Source organism: Meles meles, chromosome 20 (genome assembly GCF_922984935.1).
Source record: "Meles meles chromosome 20, mMelMel3.1 paternal haplotype, whole genome shotgun sequence".
Taxonomy (NCBI): Eukaryota; Metazoa; Chordata; class Mammalia; order Carnivora; family Mustelidae; genus Meles; species Meles meles.
The window spans coordinates 52,481,836-52,504,688 of NC_060085.1; the positions used below are offsets into that span (position 1 = coordinate 52,481,836).

Here is a 22,853-nt window from a genome sequence, read left to right on the forward strand (position 1 = left end):
GGGCCAGGTGAGACATAATGGTATTTGGGAAAGGTACTGTGCTCTTGTGGGTGGGCCAGGAATTCCAGCTGCCTCCTTCCTGCTCTTCCTTCCTGCTCTCTCCTGTGCTAGATGTCAATTTGGCCTCTGTCCGCTGCTACTGGCTGCACAGCTGGAGGAAAACCTATTTTAGGCAAAAGTTGACACGGTAGAGTGCAGTACAGAGATAGCTGGACCCTTGATGGCCCTGTTAAGTTGCTGGCTTGGCCAACCCTGGAGGCCACCCTGCCCCAGGACGACCAAGACCCCAATCAACACATTTCCTTGTTATGAATGCACTAGTATCCTCAGGGAGTTCTTCCTGAATGATTGGCATGGGTGAATGGCCAAAGGCTGAGAGCCCCCAAGCATGCCCTCCTTTGCCACCCACACCAGTTCTTTTCTACCCCACAATAACAGACATTCAAAGATTCTGGATACTTTTTAAAAAAACACAGCAGTCACTTTACTTTTAGGTTTGCACTTTACAAAACCACAAGAGAGAAGTCCTTGAGGGAGAGAGGAGTGGGAGTGGGAGATAGTAAAGAGGAGGAAGCACAGACTGGGCCCCAGGCCAGCCCAACAGAGCCTCCCATATCCTGGCTCTACAGAGCTAGGCCAAAAGAACTCAGGGAAAGGCCACAGTCCTCTAGAGACTGTCACGATTTGACATTTTACAGGCAGCCACAGGCCTATGGTTTGGGTAGCCCAAAGAAGGAAGTGGGCTTCCCACCCCTCCTTCCCCCAGGCCAGGGGAAGGCAGCTTGAGGCAGGAGTGAGGGCTACCCATCCAGCAGCTTTAGGATGCTTTCACGCTCCTTCAGAGTCTTCCAGGCCTGGTCCTTCTCCTTCTTGGTGGGGGTCCGCTTCTTCTGCCGGGCAGCCATGATCTTCCGGAAGGCATCCATGACCTCATTGTCTGCCATGCGGACCCGCTGCCTCAGCTCTTGCCGGCTAACCTCCTCCTTTGCCAGCCTGTGGGGACCAGCCAGCCAGGTGCCCTAGGAAACCCACCTCCACAGTGGGGCCCCCCTTCCTCTTCCAGACTGAACCCACACACCACCCCAGACTGGCACTCCCGTGGATGTTCCATACCAAAAAGCAAAGTTATTGAACCACATTTGTATGGTACTATACACTAGGTACAATTTCAAGGTCTTCAAACATGTCAGCAGAATTAAGCCTCATAACTCGTAACTGATGTTACCAGTGACGAAATGAAGTCAAGAAGAGTAAAAAACACCCCAAGATCCCACAACTAGTGAGTAGGAGACCTGAATTAAGGCAGGTTGGCTCCAAACAATCTTCTTTAAAAGGTGTTCTAGTGTCAGCAGACCTCCTTATTTCCGTATCCAAATTCCAAAGCAACCTAAGGGTCTAGGCTGCCTGAGGTTTACATGAAGCGCAAAGAGGCGGAACCAACCCCTGTAAATGGAATCCGACCTATCAATTCCACTGTTGGTGGAGCTGGAAGGTGGTTCAGAGATCTGACCTAGTCCAACCTGTTTATTTTCCAGAAGGGAAAGCTGCTGCTCAGGGCAGGAGATACCTTACTTAAGGCCCGGCAGCTGGTCCACAGAAGGACTGAAGGCTGGGTTCTGGTCTCCTGACAACCCAAGTTACTTCATTCACTGTCCACTACCTCCATATCTGCATATCCTTGCTTTTCCCTCTCACTCTCTCCCCTCTACCCTACTCACTCAGTGCCTCTTTCATCTTTTGTTTTCCTCTTTTTGCTCTTGCATAAAATGGAACTAGAAAGAGGCTTTGCATTTAGCCTTGGGCTCAAGTTGCACCTCGACTGTTTACTGGCTGTATGACCTTCAGGAGAACACTCACTTCACTGGCCCTTTACTTCCTCCTCTAGGAAACAGGGAAAAAAATACCAGCTATCCCCTGGGATTAGTCCAGATTAAACAGCAGAGTGTATACAAAGACCTGGTACACTGTAGGCACTCAATGTACCCTTATCCTTAAGCACCCCCTTAGCAGCTTGTCAGCAGTTTCTTCTCCTTTTAATGGCGCACCAATCACCCACCTATAGACCACAAGCCTTTTGCTCTGCCTCTCTTGCTAGCCCCCAGTACAACGCGTAAGAGATAGGCAGAGCTGGCCAAATGAATGAGTACACCCAGCGCTGTTGGGGCTCTGTGAGGGGAAGACACACCTGTCAGTGAGGCTGCTTCCCTACTTTCCCCCGAAGACGGCAACAACATAATCTCCCTCCAAATGTCCCCTATACTTTTGTCATGACCACCTCAGGGCAAGACGGTTGGGAGTCAATATAAAAGGAAAGATCTTGTGACCAGTTCCTTAACGAACTGATACTAAAGTGCTGGGCAATTTCCAGTGAAGGGCCAGTAATAATCACAGATGTCCAAACTGTTAACAGTTGATAAATCCAGGTAGATAATATATTGGTGTTTTATCATACTATTCTTTCAGACACTCCATGTTTATGAAATTTGTCGTAAAAACATATCGGAAAACGAAAATAAGTATGAACATTTAAAAAAATAAATCACACAACAATGTGAATATGTTAATACCACTGAACTGTACACTTAAGAATGCCTGAAAGAATCAATTTTATATTTTATGTTTTTTCACCGTAATTCCAAATAAGTAAGTAAATCAATCATAGGTGCCTGAGCCCTAGAGTCTGTGGTGCCTGGCAATGGTAATTTTTCCAAGGCTCTCCAGGTGATTTAGAGGCCCTACTGGGTTTGGTAACACTGTTATAAAGCCCCCAGAAATCATCCAGCAGCGGCCTAGGCCTCCTCAGCTACCCCCTGACCCACATCACCTGTCTACACTCACCTCAGCAGGTCGTGCTTCTTGGTGCGGTTGTGGGCACTGAGCGCCTTCAGCTCGGCCTGCCGTTTGCGCAGCTCTGCGAGGACCTCATCCTCCGAGTCCTCTGCAGGGCGGTCCTCTGACTCCAGCAGGCCCTGGGCAATCAGCTCCTCCTTGATGCGGCTCTCCAGAGACTTGGTATGTGGCACACTACAGAGGAAGGGAGTACTTAGCTCAAGGGCCAGCTTAGAGGCTAGTGAACACATTCTTTTCTCTTTGGGCACCCCCTATCTATCTAGGTATAAAAATACAGAGAAAATGTTAAAAGCTAAGCTCCTTGACATGGGTCGTGGCAATGACTTTTTGGCTGTGACACCTAAAGCACAAGCAACAAAATAAAAACCAAACAAGCGGGACAACATCAAAAAATTACTTCTGCACAGCAAAAGAAATCATCAACAAAGTGAAAAGATAACTTATGGAATGGGAAAAATATCTGCAAAGAATTTATCTGATAAGAAGTTAATATCCATCATATATAAAGAACTCATATAACACAAAAGCAATAAACCCACCGAATTAAAAAAAGGGCAAAGTTCCTGAATAGACATTTCTCCAAAGAAGATATATAAAAGGCCAATAGGAACATGAAAAGATGCTCAACACCCCTAGTTATTACAGAAATGCAAATTAAAGCCAAGGCGAGTTGTCACCTCTGGCCTGTTAGAATGGCCATCATCACAAAGACAAGATAACAAATGTTGGCAAGATCTGGAGAAAAGGGAACCCTCTTGCACTGTTGGTGGGAACATAAGTTGGTGCAGGCACTGTGGAATACAGTGTGGAGGATCCTCAAGGAATTAAAAACAGAGCTACCATATGATCCAGCTACTCCAATTCTGGGAGTATGTACAAAGGAAATGTAAATACTAACTTGAGAACACATCTGTACCCCCATGTTCACAGCAGCATTATTTACAATAATCAAGATAGGGAAGCAACCTTGGTGTCCATCGATGGATGAAGGAATAAAGAAATTGTGGTATATATACAACGGATTATTATTCAGCCTTAAAAAACCAAGGAAATCCTACCATTTGTGACATGGATGGACTCTGAAGGCATTATGTTAAGTGACATAAATCAGAGAAAGAAAAACAAATACCACACAATCTCACTTATACGTGAAATCTAAAAAACCCACAAATTCATAGAAAAAGAGATTAGACTTTCCATTACCAGAGTCAAGGACGGAGTGGGGGAGGAGAACTGGAGGAAGGTGATCAAAAGGTAGACTTCCACTTACAAGGTAAGTCCCAGGATGTTCTATACAACACAATGACCTTAGCTAACACTACTGTATGATACAGAGTGTAAATCCTAAGAGTTTTCATCACAAGGAGAAATATTTTTCCTTTTTTTATTGTATCTATGTGAGAAGATGGATGTTAGCTGAACCTATTGTGGTAATCATTTCACAACACACGTAAATCAGACCACATACATGTTTTGTACACATACACCTTAAACTCATACAGGAATATATGTCAATTATTGCTCAATATGCTGGGAAATAATATACAGACAGACACATCTGGTCTTATTTCAAACACAAGCCAACACATATCCACTGTCAAAAAATATAGAAAAACCTGTAATGCCAACAACTCAGAGAGAACCACGATTATTCTGTTACTATAAAAATATTACTGGTATTTTGCTGTTAGTGATATTACACATACAAAAACATAAGTATTTTAACATTACTTATATGCTATATATATTACAGATTTTGTTACATGTTATTTTCAATCTTTTATTAGACATTATTTTTTTTCCCTATATGCACAAATTTAAATATATACTGAGTAAAAACAGGATCATTTATATCATGCTCAACTGCCATTTTCTCCATTTAACACTCTACTGTTTACATCTTTTCATGTCAATTAACTCGGTTTCTCTAAGATGATTAATAATTACAAGTTATTTCATCATGTGGAATCACAACCATTTAGCCAACCAATCCTCTTCAGCTGCACATTTAGATCATTTACAGTAAGAACAGTGCTATGATGAACAACCTTGTACTAGAGTCTGTGCATGTAGAAATGCTGGGCGAGCATGCATGGTTGAAACTTTCACTGGGCTTCATCAAAATGCCCTCAGTCTCTCTTTTAATGAAGACCTTCCCATGCTGGGATGGAAAGAAGTCAACAGAGGCAGGGGCCAGATAGTAGGATATGGACAGAGTTGTCACTTACCTGAAGGGCTTGTTCTGGTTGCGGGGAGAGGTGCTTGCCCCATCGGCCCCTGATTCTTTCCCAGACATGTCAGGAATAGGAGAGTCCTCCATAGGGGAAATAATATTTTCCTAGAAAACCACAGGAATGGGATGGAAGGAGTAAGAGCCATAGTATTTCCATTTTCTTGCTCCTCTCTAACCTTCACTCAGAATCTTCAGTCTTCACAGACCAGAAATACTCTTTTATTGTTCCCATCCCTCTGGGAAGCCTTCTCAAATGGATTCCAGAAAACTCTGATCATTTTAAAAATCCTTTTTTGTACTGATACCAAAAGAAGGGAGCATAGAAAAGCAATGATAATACTCAACAATAGTAAAGAGAAGAACTAAGCATTTGCATTGTACCGGGCACTGTGCTAAGCATGTTGTGGCAAGGGCAGCTGGCTGTCCAAAAGCCATTCTCACCTTTCTGTAGCTGGCTTTATGGCTGCCCAGCTATTCTATACTTCCTAGCTTCCTGTGTAGTTAGATGTGGTCATGTGACAAATTCTCTCCAGTGAAAAGTGATCAGAAGAGGTAAGAGCCACAGGTAGTCACAGCCCATGAACCTTCCTTCACACATTTTCCCTTGCTCTTTCTCTATGGGCTTGGAGTAGCAATCATACCCAGAATGACCCTGTGCAGAGTACATGTTTAGGATGGCAAAGCCACCACAGCTAGGGGTCCTTGTCTGATGGTGTGGGGTTGAGATCTCCCCTCATTCCCACCTCAGCTAACCCAGAACATGCGTCCCCAGACTATTACCTGAGAGAAAAACACTACTGTATTTGAGTCAGGGAGAAAACTAAGACTCAGGGAAGTGAAGGGATGTGCCTAAGGCCAGACAGTAGGTATTAAAAAAAAAAGGACTCTGTACCTAGGGTTTGTGTCCTGCTTCTATTTATTAGCTATACAACCTCAAGCAAACAGTTCTCTTTTCTGAGCTTCAATTTTCTACTATGCAACACGGGGCTAACCACTGCCCTTGCCTCCAACAAGAGGATGTGTGGAAAGCCCTTGCACAGAGCTCAGCCCTTAGCTAATACTCAACAAAATTAACTGTGGTGTAGTGGCTACTTTGGGGGGGGGGCATGAGAGGGGAGGGGTATGAGAGGCTTTAAGACACTGGCAACACTTTGTTTTGTGATCATAAGGCCAAATATACAAGTGTGCTCAGAGGTGAAAATTTATCAATCTATACATTTAAGATCTGTATGACTTTCTAAATGTATGACATATCTCAACACAAAATAAAACATTAGAACAGAAAGTAAGCATATTTCCTATTGAGTTAGGGTGCTCACCTCCACCAGGGCCTGTAGGAGGCGCTGCGTCAGAGCACCAAAGGGGCACCCATCTTCCGGCTGCTCATGCTGGGCCTCAGACTTCTTCAGCAGGGCATCCACATCTAAAGTGGGCAGAGAAATGGTAGACAGGTGGGCTGAGAGCTTGGAACTCAAGTCCTGGCCTGTGGTGGGCAAGGAGGCAAGGGCCTACCTTACCTTTAGTGTCTAGTTCAGTCAGTGGCCCCATGAGACCTTTCTTCTTGTCAGCCACGGCTGCTGCCCTGGCCCCGTCCTTCTGTTCCTCCAGCAGATCCTCCTGTGCCCATCGCTGAGAGTAGTGCTTCCCCAAGGGTGGGATCTGTGGGGAGATGCCACCCGGCCCAAAGGGGGTAAACACTGGCAAGCCCTGCCTGGGATGAGTGGGGGCTCTCTGTGCACCTGGACACTGCCAAAAGGCTCATCATTCATTCCTTCACTTATGTGTCTCCCAAGTACCTACCCCAGGGCTAAGGCCTGTGCCGTGCATAGATAGGAAGAAATAAAGGAGATAAAAATCTCTATGCTCACAGTCTAGTAAGGGATATAGGTACATAACCAACTAAGACACACATGGGAGCCAGTATGAAACAATTTCCAAGACAGAGGTGCAGAAAGATGTACATACCTGGACCATATCAGGTCACAGGTATGGTCCCTAGAGAGATCTAGGAGCCTTAGTGTCAGGAGAGGAAATTCTCATTTGTATTACCTGAATTTACTACTGCCTATATGGATTAGCTCTTCAAATAATTTTTTTCCCAATAAATTTTTTAAAAAAAATTCAAAGAACTGAAGTGTTAGAGGTAGGTCTAGGTGCCGTGGTATATGAAAAAGAAACTTATTGTGGGGAGTGTGCAAAGGCATTCTGGTGGAGATAACAAGGCATCAGTGCTTTGAAGGACAAGTTAGTTTGCTAAGGGAAAAAGAGCACGTGCAGAGGCCCAGAGACCAGCAAAGAGTCTGGGTGGGCCTGGGGTGAGAGCAAGCTGCTTGGCTGGTAAATGCAGCAGTGACAAGAGAGCATGGCTGAGGAAACTGGAGAGGGGCAGTAGGGCTGTGCCACCAAGGACCACGATGCTTGGGAGTCCATCTTGTGCAGGAGTCAGGGGAGGCCTAGGAACAGGGCTTTGTCACTTCCAATCACAACAGCGGACCTAGAGGAGAGTGCTCCCCGACACTATTCTGTATTTTCTACACCTTCTTTAATGGAATCGGTTTTATTTACATCATAAGTAAAGTTTTACATATTTTTAAAAAAGGAGAACAGGGTGCCTGGGGGTGGCTCAGTGGGTTAGGGCTTCTGCCTTCGGCTCAGGTCATGATCTCAGGGTCCTGGGATCGAGTCCTGCATCAGGGTCTCTACTCAGCAGGGTGCCTGCTTCCTCCTCTCTCTCTGCCTGCCTCTCTGCCTACTTGTGATCTTTCTCTGTGTATCAAATAAATAAATAAAATCTTAAAAAAAAAAAAAAAGGAAAACAAAAAGTCCACCTGGAAGCAAGGAAGTATTAACAGACTATTTGGGTGAAAGCTAATGAAGGCCTGAATCAAAGCAGAGGTGATGGGACAAAGGACAAAGGACAGTGTCACTGAAGTAGATGCCTTAGGATGTATGTGATCATTTGGATGAGGTAGAGAGGAGACAATGCAAGAAGAGAGCTGAGAATTAAAGCCTGTATATCTGGATGGGTAAAGTAGGGGCAGAGTAGGGGAAGGAAGATGATACATGACTTTGGGATCTTTGTTTCAGAGGCCAACTCTGAGCCCTCTTGTTCACCACTGTCTACCAAGGCCCAGAGTTTCTACCTTATAATGTTCAGCCTCGTCTTCTGGGGGTTTCAGTAGTTCCTCTAGTGTGCGTACTTCCTCACTGGTGATATCAGCACAGTAGGGCTCTACGGAAGCCCAGAACCTGCAGAGAGAAGCAGATCCTGAATGGGCACCTCCTATCCCACCATCCTCAGCTCCAGGCCCCTCCAGCCTCTACTGCCTGAATCCCAAGGCCCCTCTATACTCTCTGGCCCAGAACCTGTTGGGGGCATCATTCTTGGGGATCCGTGGCACGTCAATTGGGTCATCAGTGAATTCATATTCCTGGATCTTGGGCTGAAGGTTTTTGGATTTGGGCCGGCCAGGCCCAGGGCCTGGCCCATGTCCCGCCTTCCCTTCCAGTTTCTGTTTCTTCGGCTTTCCATGTTTTGGGGGAGCTCCAAGCTCATGGTCTCGACCCAGCTTCAGGAATCGTCGATCACCTTTCTTATCCTGCCAGTCAGTGAGGATCTGAAATTTACAGAGACTATCACTGAGGGGGAGAAGGGAAGTCATAGGACAAGTTTTTCTCCTAGTGAAGAATTAGGATCTAGAACTTGAGAAGGTTCCAAAGTCTATTTATCCATTCCCTTTTTATTTAGTAAACTCTTACTAATCCTTCAAAACTAAGTTCCTTTTCTGTTCCTACCTCATAGGATTTTATTCATATACTTCTCATCGTTCCATTTGTTTGTACTGATTCACCTCTGTATCACTCAACCTAGTCACACAGTATTTAGGTCAAACAAATGCTCATGCCCAGTGCATATTAACACTGGAATAAGCTGCTGGTAACTTTTTGGTGAATGCAAACAAGCTTCCCAGCAAACCTTCACTTCAAATGTCACAACTGGGAAGCCTTTTCCACATCAGTTACCCAGCTTCTTACTAAAATACTTCTTGTATTTTACTTCTTGCTAAAATAAAACTGAATATGCCACAGCCCTGCTCAAAAAGCTTCAGTGCCCAGGGACCACAGGTTAACTATTCACCCTCTTAAAGTGGTATCTTGGTCCTTTCTGGGTCTCTGACACTTTGTACCTCCATTGCAGGCCTAAATGTGTTGTTTGATCATCCCGGAATGAATAGTATACCTGTCTTTTCAACTAGACTATAAGCTATTGGAGATCAGGAAATTCATCTTAACTATCTGTTCCCCAGGATTTGGCATAGCATCTGACACACACTGCTCAGGGGATGTTTTACATAGTGAACAGAAATAATCAAGAGTAGTACCAATAATTAATATCTGAAATACTGAGTGTTAGATATTGGGCTGAGGCTTTGCAAAAAACAAAACAAAACAAAACACCTCTCTTTTACCTCACAAAAGCTCAAAGGTAGCTCCTATTATTCATCCCAGTTTGCATATAGGGAACTGATGCTCAGTGACAGGAGGCAACTTTCCCAAAGTCATATAGATAGGAAACAGCAACACCAAGCAAGTACTTGGGCCAGGATTCAAATCCAGGTCTTCTCAATTCAGTTCCCTTGTACTTCTCACCATAATACAACATCACCTGGTATTTGTCTGACCTCCCCCTCCCTTTAGTTGGCAAACTCCCTGAAGGCCAGAAGTATCCTATTACCTCTCTCTAACACCTAGCACAGGACCCAGAACATAATGGGGGTTGGGATCAATAAATGCTCAGTAAATTGGAAATCTTGCCATTTATGAGGATCATGCACATTCTTATATATTCTATGTGTTACATGAGCCCAGCTTGGGACTCTCCTTACCCCGCTAAGCGCCTGTACCCCAAGCCTCAGCAGGTGGGGCTAACTCAATGACCCATCCCATAACTCATCAGAGTCCACCCCTGGTGATATCCTCTCTGTAGGGTATCACCTGGGTTTCAGCCTCGAGAACCCGCAGACGCCGGCTGGCAGAGGAAAGCAGAGTCTCAAGCTCCAGCTGCAGAGTGTCCAGCTCCTCGATACCGATGCCATCATCCTCAGAGCGGGCTAGCACGGCCGTGTAGCGTGGACAGACCTTCAGGTGGTCCACAGATTTGAAGTCATGAAACTGCAAGGGGCAGTCCTTCAGTTCACTCATGGCCCAGGATACGGGACCCTGTGGAACTGGAGAGGAGAGAGCCACTGATAGGAGATAAACTGGCACAACAAAAGTCCAAGAGCTCCCTTCATCCAGGGACAGAATCAAGGAGAAAGCCCAGCTTCAGTACCTTGTTGACAAGGTTGATGGCGCTGCCCCTACTCACAGAGCACTTACTATACATCAAGCTAAGTACAGATATTTTACTGGCTTCTCACTGAATTCCTCACCCAACCCCGTAAGAAGGGACAATGGTGATCTACACTTTACAGACAAGGAAACTCAGACTCTGTAAAGGTGGGTACCTGCCCAAGGTTACTAAGATGCAATCTGAATCCAGGCAGTTGTGAGTTATGCCACTAATTTCTATGATATGCTCTGCCCTACCTTCCTGATGCTTTTCTATTCTACTCCTCCCAAGTTCTGCAAAGCCCCTGAGTCCAAACATCCCATTCTTACAATGTTAATGTTCTCCCTGCTTCCCGGCTTCTCCTTGTCTGACCCCCCTCCCATCTTTGTCCCACCTCTTTGCCCCTGACAGTGGTTAAAAATGTGGGCTGGTAGGCTAGACATACCTGGGTTCAAGCCCAGCCTTTACCATTCTCTATTTATGTAGCTCTGAACATACTATTTAACCTTCCCGAGTCTCGGTTTTTCCATCTACAAAATGGGGATAAAAGAAATCTTGAGTCTGCTTCCCCATAACAAGTCTGAATCTGTAAAATGGGGATCACAATAGTACCTACCTCCCCGGGAAGTTCTGAGGATTAAGAGAGGATGCTCGTCAAGAGCCCAGTTCAGTGCCTGGCACAGAAGTGCGCCTGTGTAATGGCTGGCCCCTCCCTTGGGTCGCCCCAGTGACTTGCCTTCAGGGTCCCCGTCCTCTAGGGACCCCCTAACGCGGCCCCCCACCCCCTCTACCTCCTCACAGCAGCCTCCTGCTGCCTCCTACGGCCCCCAGGCCACGGGAGGGGGCGGGGAGTTCCGGTTGGCGGGAGCAACCGCCCCGGAACTGGCTAGGGGCGGGCTCCCTGCAGAGGACGCGGGGGTGGGAGACGCGAGGGAGAGCCCAATATGGCTTGCGGGGAAGGTTGTACAGGCCGCGAGCGAGCCCACTGCAGGTGGGCGGGGAGGGGGGTATGCCTCAGGCTTACTCTGGGGAACAGCCCGAGGCTGGGGGCGGGGCTCGACAGCCGAGTTCTCAGCCCCGCGGTTAGTCCCGCTGAGCCCCAGGGGCTGCAAGTAGGAGGGGCCCAGAGAAAGGGTAGGGGCGCAGAACCGGAAGGAACGAAGGACTCCTCCGCCTCGCCTTGTCCTAATATGGTGCCCACCCTGAGGCCGGGCTGCACCATTGCCTGATCATGGGGAAAGACTATGACAAAGACAAGGCCAAAGTCACAAGGGAGAGCTGCATGGATAACGGGATAAGCTTGAGTATCTATTTGAAACCTAAGGAGCTTAAAAATGTCAAGAAAGTTCTAGCGGGGAAACTTCCAAAGGACCAAGTGTTCCCGGGCTCCCCCTTCTCCGTTCGGATCATAGATGGTACCGTCCGGAAGTTCGGGCGGAGACTGAGGCTGAGCTTCTCGCGAAAAGGCAGGCGTCGCGGGGCTGGCCACTTCCGCACTTCCGCTTTCCGGCCCAGCCAGCGCCCGCGATGGTGAGAGAGCCGGGCCCCGGGCCAGGGACCCCCGCGGTTTTGCCTCAGAGCTGTGGGTCTGGGGGAGATGCGGCTTTGCAGCGGAGAGGCCCGAGGCTGAGGGATACTGCGGGGTGTTGGGACACCAGGGGACTGGAGGAGAGAGGGCGGGGCTGAAGCCGAAGTGAGGAAGGGGCGAGCGGCGGACGCCTCTTACGAAGCAGGCCTTGCAGCTTCAAGGTTTGGCTTTCGATCCAGGTGGGGAATTTTGAGGACAGAGGACGCCAGAAGTGGGACCCCCTAGGCTGGTGGAAGCGCCGTGAAGGCACTTAGCAGGCCTCATTGCCCGTAGTAGGGCCGCTGAGGCACATAGTAAGGTCTTCTCACTCAGAGGAGAACTTGTGAGAACTTCCCTCAGTACACTGTCTTGTCCTCTGCTGCTCGCTTGACCCCGGTTTCCCAGAGGAAGCGTCTACACTTCCTTATCCCACTCTTCTCTTTACTCCCTGCCTTGCTTCTACCCACAAAAGGATCGCTTTTATGCTGCCACCGCCCAGACCTCTTCCTGGTCAGAATTCAGCCGTGTTAACCGTGAGCTCTGCTACTACTGATCCCTCCCTTCCTGGCAGTACTCGGATTTGATAGATGTGGGTGTTCTTGGGAGTTGAGGCTTGGGCTCACCACCTTCCTCTTTGCATTTTTCCTAGTGGTACCTGTCAAGTCCTGGCTTTGATGACCTTGTGTGTTCTGGTGGCTCTTGAATCTGTCTTCCTAGTTCTCTTTTAAGGTTTGCCTGGAAATCTTGAAGACACCTTCAAATTAGACCTCCAGGTCAAAAATCATTTTCTCTCCTAAACTTGCTTTTCTTTTTACGTTACTTGTCCTGGCTTTGTGTCTTCTTACCTCAGGTAGAAGCCTGGATTTTCTTCTAATTGAGGTTTTATCACCTGTATTTTTTTAAAAGTCAATTTTATTGAGGTCTTACATGAGAATGCATTTTATTTGTGAAAAGGTAGGTGTCATGGGGCTTGTCACCTAAAAATCACCCTTTTTAGGCTTACCATCTGTGGATTTTGACAAACACAATAATGTAATCACTACCACAACCAAGATAACAGAATGTTTCCTCAAAAAGTGCCCTCAAATCCCTCTGTTAACAGTCCTGTCTTCTCCCCATTCCAGGCAACCAGATTTTTTTTTCCTCCTATAGTTTTGCCTTTTCAGTGTTGTTGTACAAACAGAATTCTTCAGGATGTAGGCCTTTGGATGTGGCTTTTAAAAAACTCCACTTTAGGGGTGCCTGGGTGGCTCAGTGGGTTAAAGCCTCTGCCTTCAACTCAGGTCATGATCCCAGGGTCCTGGGATCGAGCCCCATGTCAGGCTCTCTGCTCAGCAGGGAACCTGTTTCCCTTCCTCTCTCTCTGCCTGCCTCTCTGCCTACTTGTGATCTTTGTCTGTCAAATGAATAAGTAAAATCTTAAAAAAAACACACACACACAACTTAAATTTGTTTTTGTATTTTCTATATCCATCTTGGGGCTTGAACCCATGACTCTGAGATCAAGAGTCACAGGCTCTTCAGACTGAACTAGCCAGTCATCCTAATGTGGCTTTTTAACCATTATGCATTTGAGATTCATCTATGTTGCATGTATCATTAGTTACTCCTTTTTATTATTGAGTAGTATTTCATCGTATGGTGAATCACAGTTTGTTGGGAGGTGTTTTTTGATTCCATATTCTCTACATCTTATATGACAGTCTGACTGTTGTGATACCCTCCCTCTGCTTGTCCTCTCCACTGCCCCAGGCTCTCATCAGTGTTCCTTGAATAACCCTATCTGTCTGTCTTTTGTCTCACTTCCCTCTCCAGTCCATTCTCTGCAGAGCCACCATGCAACTCGTGAAGTCATATAACTTCCTCCTTAGAAAGTCCCAGCAGTTCCTTACTACCTTAAAAGAAAAGCTAAAGTTAACAGCCTGGAACTTGAGATTACCTGTGAATCTTTAGACTACCATTGCAGCATCATCTGCTGAATCTAAACTGCTTTCTGTATACAGCAGTCCTGTACTCATCAGTACTTCTGGAACTCTTAAATGCGTTTTTGCATTGTTCTTTTTTTTTTTTGAGATTTTATTTCTTTGACAGCGATCACAAGTAGGCAGAGAGACAGGCAGAGAGAGAGAGGGAGAAGCAGGCTCCCTCCTGAGCAGATAGCTGGATGCGGGGCTCATCCCAGGACCTTGAGATCATGACCTGAACCGAAGGCAGAGGCTTAACCCACTGAGCCACCCAGGCGCCCCTTTTTGGTGTTGTTCTAATCTTGGTTGTGGTATTATACATAATGTTGTATAGAAAAGGAGTAAGACATTGCATATGTTAAGTACCGAGTGAGGAGCAGGGTATATAGATTTGAATAAAGAGACATGGTCTATTGACCGTGAAGCTTACAGTCTAGTGAAGAAGAAATCACTTTACTAAAGAAATATGAAGGTTGTGTCATTGTAACTTACAATAAATGCTATGAAGGGGGATGTCTGAGGAAGGAAGGGGCCTTCCCTGAATAAGCCAGGGTCTGAGGGATGACTTGGGTCAAGAGAGGGAAGAAAAGCCTGTAGATAGATGGATCAGCATGTGTTAAGCCCTGAGGTAAGAAAGGCTTAGTTAATACAACTGAAGATAAGCCAGTGTAGGTAGAAGCTGATCCCTCTAATGGGAATGTCCTTAGTTTACTTTTTCTGAATTATAAAATCTATTTTCATCTTTATCTCCAAACCAGTTTCTTCTGGAAATAAAACTTGTGAATCAAATTCTATCCCATTTCATTCTTTAGAATATCATAGTTGTTTTTTGTTGGCTCAAAAGACAGATTTGAGAATAGTCATTGTCACTTGTGTGTCTTTAGACCAGAATTTTTCAACGTCGACACTATTTGGGGTTTTCTTTCTTCTTTTTTATCTAGTTAGAGAGAGAACACATGCAAATAGGGGGAGGGGCAGAGAAGAGGGAGAGAATCAGACTCAGCGCTGAGCATGCAGCACTTTGCAGGGCTAGATCTCACGACTCTGAGATCATGACCCAATCCAAAATCAAGAAACCTGACTGAGCCACCCAGATGCCCCTGAATAATTCATTTTTGTGAGTTGTAGGATGTTTAGCAGTATGCCAGGCCTCTACTCTGTGCCAGTAGCACTCCCACTCCACTCCAGGTCCTGTCAATGAAAAATGTCCCCACATTGCTGAATGTCTCCTGGCAGGAAGAATGGTCTTCTGCTGAGAACTACTGCTCTAGACTTAGAATGAAAGGCACCTTGAAGGCCTAGTCTGTTTTGTTCACTGTGGTATGTGAGAGCCAGATACTCTCAGGACTGCCTAGCTCCCATGTATCTGGAGTAGAGGGCTAGTGGGTTTACTAAGACAGATTCTGATTTTCCCTTGGGTTTTTTCCTACAGACTGCCACTCTCCGTCCCTACCTGAGTGCCGTGCGGGCCACACTGCAGGCTGCCCTCTGCCTGGAGAATTTCTCCTCCCAGGTTGTAGAACGACACAACAAGCCGGAAGTAGAAGTCAGGTAGGGAAGAGAAAGATCAGGGTGGGTGATGGGTTCAGCCCCAGAGATGGCCATTGTCTGGAAGCTGCCATGAATTTCCATCCTGGAGTTGTCAAGACAACTATAGTTCACATATTTTGTCTTACTGCTGGATGAGCAATGGTTCCCAATTTGCAGTTTCAAAAATAGGGTCAGTGGGTTGGCAGGACAAAACCCAGGGGAGAAGCTAAACTCTGGAGCCAAGATTGCTTGACACAAGGTGCGATGTCTCAGAGTAGGGCTGTTCAGTAAGTATCTCCTGTGACATTGAACCCAGTTTAAGGAGAGAGGAGAATTTTGTTAGATGCCATCTTCGCCCTCTTGTAACTTAAAGATCAGAGAATATTCTTTTCCCCACCAACTTGTACTCTCATTCCTTACTCCAAATTTTCCATGCTGGGTTATTTTCTCTTATCTAGTTTATGTTTTATTAAATTTTTCTGTTCTCCTCTAAAGTTTAATCTGAGACATCTATAACTGAGATAAACAGTGTTACCACACCATGTTGGAATGATTTGAATTTAAAAATACTGACAAAATGTTACCATGTTTCATGTTGCTGTACTTAACATACATGATTTCCGCCGGGCATTTTAATTACCATTACAAATACCTAGAGATTCAGAGGCATCAAAATGGGAGCTGACCTGAGAGGAGTCTTAATGCTGAATAAGTGAATCATTCTGGATTGATAATTAAAGGAGGCCAAACTGTTTGATTTTAGCTTGTTCTTATCCTTAAGGCAGCCTCCCTCTTCTCATTCCCTAAATGGTATATGGGTTTGCCTGTAGTTATTAAAATAAGTTAATAAAATAAAAAAAGTTATTAAAATAATATAAAAATATTAAAATAATAAAATAAGTTATTAAAATAAGAGCTGCCATTTGTAAAGCTCCTGCCATGTGCCAGGCACTCTATTAGACAGTTGACCCTTTTTGAGCTCTCTCGATCCTTGCCAGTGAAATAGAAATCAGTCATTTTACAGATAAGGAAATTGAGATTCCAACAGGGTAACTTGTCCAAGGAAAGTAACAGAGGAGGCTGGATTTCAAAACCTTATCACCCTGACTCCAGAGCTTGCTCCTTCTGTTGGAGAACACACTTGCTGGCCCCCATCTTGGAACGCCCCTACTTGTGAGTCTCCTATTCCTTGGACTCTGGTCTCAGAGATTCCAGGGCCACTGTGGGGTCTCCCTAAGCATTCTGTTCCTCTATAGTACAGAGGCCTCTGTGACATTGTGTTTTCAGGAGTAGCAAAGAGCTCCTGTTACAACCTGTGACCATCAGCAGGAATGAGAAGGAAAAGGTTCTGATTGAGGGCTCCATCAACTCTGTCCGGGTCAGCATTGCTGTGAAACAGGTGAGCTCACCACTGAGCCCCTGCCTCCTCAGGAGGCCAGGGATCCCTATCCGAGAGATCGTCATGCCAGATTCAAGGTGTAAGGAAACCCAGGTGTACCCAGGGAATGATTTGCCAGGTCAGCAGAGTAGAGAGAGCAACCCCGTTTTGTAAACCTTGCTCTAGGTTAGAAGTTGGGAAAAGTAGCAGCCAAGGCCATGGCCATTTTGGTGTCAGGTCAAAAGATCATTTATAAGGAAGGGAGAAAAAGGCCAGTTCATAGAAATAAATGGTACTAATACCAATTTGATAACCATAAACCTTGAAAAAGAGATTTAGGGTAAAAAAAGCATAATTTCTTATGTTTTCTTAGGTGACATTCGTATTCCCATCACTCTTACAATTTTTGCCATGTTTATGTACCACCTAGGCAGTTATTTGTTTAATGGATTTCCTTAACTTGACTTATTTTCTTTTACTTAAGTTTGTTTGAAACAGAAAACCTTATGCCATAGTGGAAAACAATATCACTTGTGAGGGGGAACTCTAAAGAAGTGACTGCAGTGAAAGAAAACAAAACTTATTTAGTGTAGGCCCTGTTGCCTACAGAAAGCTCTGTCCTTGGTCCCTGCTCTGTTAAAAAGGTAGATTAACAAGTGTTAGAAGGTGTTAAGGGCATATATACCAGCACCTGGCTGCAAAATTCTTTCATTAGAAATAATGAGAATTCAGCATGGTTAAAGTTTGGGGGTTATTTAATGTTCATTGTTACTAAAGCAGAGAACACCTAGGTTTATCTCTGATAATTCCAGGTGGTATATATAGCATAGACTTTGGGAAATACAGCACTAGTGAAATGGGAAGGGAAGAGACAGCTTTGAATGGAAGGAGCAGATAAAAGACATTGGCTTGCCAGAATTATCTCTCTGGAATGGGTGAAAATGAGATCATAATAATGTCTTACTGAGTTGAAGAAGCTCTAATGTAGTAGACATTCAGTTGGCAACCAGATGCCCTATGATTCAGGCAGTACCCCTGATGCGAAACCCCACTACCTACAGTGAGTCTGAGGGAAATTGAGGTCCAGAAGACCAGGGTACAGGTTTCTCTTGGCCTGTGATATCAGATTTAGGGAGCCCTGTTTATCTTTCACTCTTACTAGGCTGATGAAATTGAGAAGATTTTATGCCACAAGTTCATGCGCTTCATGATGATGCGAGCAGAGAACTTTTTTATCCTTCGAAGGAAACCAGTGGAGGTGAGACTACGTGATCCACATGTTCATAATATTCAAGATTCTTCCACCAATTCTACTGTCACTGGTCTGGGATTGTTTGAAGAACAGGATTGCTGCTCCTCCAGCCATAGGACCCCCACTGCCTGAGTTGAGAGTTGGCCTTCATTTCAGCTGGAGTGAGAATAAGGGGGATGGGAAGCTTGGGAAAAGTTGGGTCTGCCTCAGCTATGGAAAAGGCAAAAAATATGAGATGCGTTGCTCATCTTCCCAGAGCCTACAGTCTAATGGCACAAAGAGTATAATGAATCAGAAATCCTTTCTGAGCTGTGTCACCAACTATATCATCGTCTCTCAGGGCCACAGTTGACATTCGCTCGGTGGTTGTCTGATTTTGTACTTGAGTCCTCTCCATAGACTCTCTGCCAAATCAACTTAAAATAATCCCAGTGACTAAGCAAGTGCTGTGCAGAGCAGCACGCACCATCAGATGTGTTGGCCAAACTCATCCTCATCCTGAGCTAAAATCATTCTTCCTGGTCCTAGATCTAGCCTCTGGGGCCACCCAGAACACATAAGATTACTCTTCCACACATGCACAGCCCAGTCCCATCCTTCTCCCGAAGCACCTCTTCTCCCTGTTTCATTAGATTCTTCTGTGACAAGATTTCAAGTTCCTTTACTCTCCCCACGACTCATTCTGAATGCAGCTGTGTATCACAGGTAGTTTTCCAGAGATGCCTGACAGACACAAAATTCTCACCTGGGTCAGTTACTTGGACCCAGCATACACACTCTAGCAGAGCAGGCAGCTGCTGCCTGAAGGTCATGAGACTTGGGGGAGAAGATCACAGCCAGTAGGAAGCATGTAGCTGAGTGACCATAGAGGACATGGTCAACTAAGTGCCCTGGGATGCTAATTCTCTCCTGTTTCTTCTTTTTCTCTTTTCTACTGTCTTCCCTCCCCAGGGATATGACATCAGTTTTCTGATCACCAACTTCCACACAGAACAGATGTACAAACACAAGTTGGTGGACTTTGTGATCCACTTCATGGAGGAAATTGACAAGGAGATCAGTGAGATGAAGCTGTCTGTTAACGCTCGTGCGCGCATCGTGGCTGAGGAGTTCCTCAAGAATGTAAGTGGCGGCCTTCTTGGTATCCCTCCAGAGGTAGGATGAGCTGTGGGTTGAGAACTTAGCATCTGGTGGTAAAGTGGTGCCAGCAGTGTGAATATTTCCTGAGACCTATAGGACCTGCTGGTGGGTGGCATGTCAGCCAGGTGCCTTGGGGCTGGGGGACCCAGGGGTCATCTTTGGGACCTCCGGTGCATTTTCTGTAACTCAAGGACCTCCCTTAGTCTCTCACAGGGACTTAGATGCTCCTTTTAGATCTCAAAATGTACTCAGTCCTTCCCTATATCTAGCTCAAACAAGTTAAATCTACATGGGAATATTCCAAGAATGTAGGACAGTTAATCAGTATAATTCTATTTCTCAAACAGATTTGAATGTTTTCAGTGTCTTTTTCTCAGGCTTACAGTCATGATGTTTTCGACCTGTTTCCCATTACTTTCATGGCTTCAGTCCCTCCAGATCCCTCTTCAGTTGTTTGTGTTCCCAGCTGAAGGGACTGCAGCCTTCTGAAGAGGAGAATTTAAATTAATAGAATTTAAATTTTATTTAAGAATTTAAGAATTTAAATTAAATTTTATTTAAGAATTTAAGAATTTAAATTAAATTATTTACACTGATGAGCTGATGACACAGTTGTTCTTATTTAGATATTCAGGACATGGCCGCCTTTTTTTCTCTTCTTCTTCCAAACAGTTTTTGGTTTGTTGACATGTTCTGCTTTGAGTTAACTATAATCCCTAGATGGTAGATTTAGTGTTTACTCCTACCAGTGCATACAGATCCAGCCCAGAAGGAGCTCAGATTCCTAAAAATAGAAATTACCCCTTTTTCCCCTGGGCTTTAATTATACTGAGGACAGTCAGTGTACAAAAGTCAATGCACAGTGTGCTGTGCACGCAGGGTAGCATACTTGTTCAGATCACACAGGCTGTGGGGTCATACTGCCTGTGTGTGCATCCAGCTTCGCTGCCCACTTGGGCATGTTATTGAATCTCTTGATGAAGCCTCGGTTTCCTTAGTTGTGAAATGAGACGATTCATTAATACGTACATTCTAGTATGGTTGAGCATTAAATGAGGAGAGGTATACAGAGCAGATCATTTGGTACATAGTAAGCTTTCCAGGTATTGTAGCACCAAAGTTTTATGGCTAAGGCACTACAAGGCCTCACATTCAACTGCAAAGAAAAACGGTTCTTTTTTTTTCTTTTTTAACGATTTTTATGTATTTATTAGAGAGAGAGAGAGATCACAAGTAGGCAGAGAGAGAGGGGAAGCAGGCTCCCTGCTGAGCAGGGAGTCCAGTGCAGGGCTCGGTCCTAGGACCCTGAGATCATGACCTGAACTAAAGGCAGAGGCTTAACCCACTGAGCCACCCAAGCACCCCTGCAAAGGAAAATAGTTCTTGTCCTAATTTAATATTTGGCTCATTCACCAGTCATTTAACTACAGTAACTGCGTTTCTTTCTTTTTCTTAATTTAAATTCAGTTAGCCAATATATAATATACTGTTAGTTTCAGATGCTAACTATATTCCTATAATTACACAGCTAAGAACATTTATCTATCTCATTCAATCCCTGAAACAATCTTTGAGTCATGGGTTATCCCTATTTTATGGATGAGTGAACTGGGCTCCGAAAGTCAAGTCACTTGCCCAAGGGCCCTCAGCCTGCAAGAGGAGGAGCTGGGACTTAGAGCTTGGTTTTCAGATTCAAAGATCAGGATGGCACCGTAGCGTTTGGCAGGGGTCACATACTTAGGTGCATGAGGGGCTTAGGCAGGTAATGCATGGGAGTGAAGTGGGCTGTTGGGGATATGGTAAGCACATGGCTTGTCTGAAGAGGGTGACTACCACAGAGCTGCCGCCCATTACGGTTTCATTGTTCAGCTTTTCAAAAGAGTCCCCAAATCTGGATTTGTATGTGACATCTCTTATATTTTCAAGGTTGGCAATGGATTCATATTTTTTTAAAGACAGTGGACCAGACAGTGTTCATTATTGGGCTGGGTCCCATCTGTGGGCCACTGGGCCACAGTCGCTGATCTGTAAGATGTGTGTGGGCTGCTCTGGGCACCATGGGGGATACTTGAGGGCAGAAGATATTTCAAAGGGCATATTATGGCTGGAGAACCAACCAAAGCTTGACAGAAAGTACCAGATCGTGGGTCCTGCTGTTCTTGGTCCCCTCATCCCCATGCCCTTGCACGCAAGCTCCCATCTCAGTTCAAGCAAGGCACTGACAGCTGTATAGCAGTCGCCATGACATGGTTAAGGGGAGCTTTGGAAGAGCCCGCCTCACCCTTAATTTTTCTGTCTTGTCTAGCGCTAAGTTTAACGCTACTGCCCTGAAGGTCACTGCTGAATGCAGGCTGAATTAGAAAGAGGAAGCCTACAAGGTGTGCTGGGACCCAACCTATCCCTCAGAAATCTGAGCATAGTCGCAGCTCTCAGATCAGCCTACCTCCCCAGAGCAGGCCTGCCAGGATACACTAATAACCGCCATTCACTGCCTTTTGGTTCTTTTGACAGTTTTAAACCATCTGGCTGGATCTCAAGGCCTTCCCCCTCAGACTCCCCTGTGTCTCTGCGAAGGCATCCTGGAGTTACTCCCCAGAGCGGCAGCAGCGGCGGCAGCAACAGCAGCGGCAGAGCGGGGAGCTGGGTCGGGGTGGGCATTAGATGCGGGAGGTGGGTGGTATGCTTGCTAGCTGGGCAACAAAGCAGCAGTGGACCTGCCCCAAGGCCACATGTGCCTGGTCAGGCTGGCTTCTGATGTTCAGTCCCCTGGGCTGGGACAGATTTTTTTTAACGTCTTGAAATTTAAATTCTGTGCTTGTAGGAGACTGTAACCTTTTTGTCTTTTTTTTTTTTTTTTTTTTTTTTTTTTTTTAACACAAAACAACCTCCACCTCCAGTGGCTGTGACTGGTCCCAGTGATTGTACCATATTGGTCGCTGTGGGTCTGGGCGGGCCTGGAGCCAGAAGGCGACTATTGTGTGTGTCCCCCCCACCTCCAGGAAGCCCTAGGTTGGGAGAGAGGGAGGGAAGGAGGAAGGTTTCAAACTCCAGTTCCTTTCCTTTGCCCTCTTAACTCCTGAGCCTCCTTGGGCCCAGTGGAAGTTGTTCGGATTCTCTGCCAGCTTCCTGAGCTCTGCCTGAAGATAAGCCACCCAGCACTGGTTGGAAACAAGGGCTGAATTGGTGGCCACCAGCCATGCCTCGAAGCTGGGCGCTGAAAGCCAGGTGCCTCTGGCCATAGGGGCCTCTTTGTGCCCTCCCAGCTGAGAGGGGCCACTGATTTGCCTTGTCTCTCAGTGCAGTGCCTGTGCTAGAGTTGGAGGCGTGAGTCTTCCAGAGCTTCCTGAGCTGAGTCTCTTCTGCCTGCTCTGGCTCCTCTGCTCCCACGCTCGCTATACCTTTTGTTATTCTGGTGGATCCCGCCTCCTCTCCTGATTAAAGTCTCTCCTTGCCCCTTTGGGGCTGCATGAGGTCTGTGCACTGTGTATATGGAAGGTGGGGGGTGCGGTGGGACTTTTTCTTCCCAAGACAATGTAGTTGGTACTTGGGGGGTCTGGGGGTCCCCATCAGTAGTCGTCTTCCTGATGGCATTCTGATGTTATCTGTG

General features: G+C 45.8%; 2 protein-coding genes across 5 annotated transcripts; one reads left to right on the plus strand and one right to left on the minus strand.

The window, feature by feature from the left end:
• Positions 1–456: 456 nt before the first annotated feature.
• On the minus strand, positions 457–11,583 carry TADA3 (transcriptional adaptor 3). 4 transcript variants are annotated; one of them, XM_045992029.1, is made up of 10 exons: positions 11,440–11,552; positions 11,032–11,045; positions 10,079–10,311; positions 8,450–8,700; positions 8,227–8,332; positions 6,601–6,742; positions 6,403–6,506; positions 5,079–5,188; positions 2,839–3,024; positions 457–993 (listed from the first exon to the last, which is right to left on the minus strand). In XM_045992029.1, exons 3-10 carry the CDS (start codon positions 10,283–10,285, stop codon positions 801–803), a joined length of 1,299 nt encoding a protein of 432 aa, XP_045847985.1. In that variant the 5' UTR covers positions 10,286–10,311; positions 11,032–11,045; positions 11,440–11,552; the 3' UTR covers positions 457–800. The 4 variants fall into 4 exon arrangements, with proteins under 4 accessions (XP_045847985.1, XP_045847984.1, XP_045847983.1 ...); XM_045992028.1 differs by lacking the exon at positions 11,032–11,045 and having other exon boundaries at positions 11,440–11,583; XM_045992027.1 differs by having other exon boundaries at positions 11,032–11,569.
• Positions 11,584–11,777: 194 nt separating this feature from the next.
• On the plus strand, positions 11,778–22,716 carry ARPC4 (actin related protein 2/3 complex subunit 4). The gene is made up of 6 exons (XM_045989905.1): positions 11,778–11,945; positions 15,379–15,497; positions 16,764–16,875; positions 18,017–18,112; positions 19,058–19,228; positions 21,758–22,716. Exons 1-6 carry the CDS (start codon positions 11,943–11,945, stop codon positions 21,761–21,763), a joined length of 507 nt encoding a protein of 168 aa, XP_045845861.1. The 5' UTR covers positions 11,778–11,942; the 3' UTR covers positions 21,764–22,716.
• The last annotated feature ends 137 nt before the right edge of the window (positions 22,717–22,853 follow it).

Bases quoted from the DNA above. Each gene is read 5' to 3' on its own strand.
- ARPC4 (XM_045989905.1), top strand. The intron at 16,876-18,016 runs GTGAGCTCACCA...CACTCTTACTAG, and splicing joins TCAGCATTGCTGTGAAACAG to GCTGATGAAATTGAGAAGAT. The intron at 18,113-19,057 runs GTGAGACTACGT...TTCCCTCCCCAG, and splicing joins TTCGAAGGAAACCAGTGGAG to GGATATGACATCAGTTTTCT.
- TADA3 (XM_045992028.1), bottom strand. From the start codon at position 10,285: ATGAGTGAACTGAAGGACTGCCCCTTGCAGTTTCATGACTTCAAATCT. The intron at 6,743-8,226 runs GTAGAAACTCTG...ATCTCCCCACAG, and splicing joins ACGAGGCTGAACATTATAAG to ATCCCACCCTTGGGGAAGCA. The intron at 6,507-6,600 runs GTAAGGTAGGCC...TGCCCACTTTAG, and splicing joins GACTGAACTAGACACTAAAG to ATGTGGATGCCCTGCTGAAG.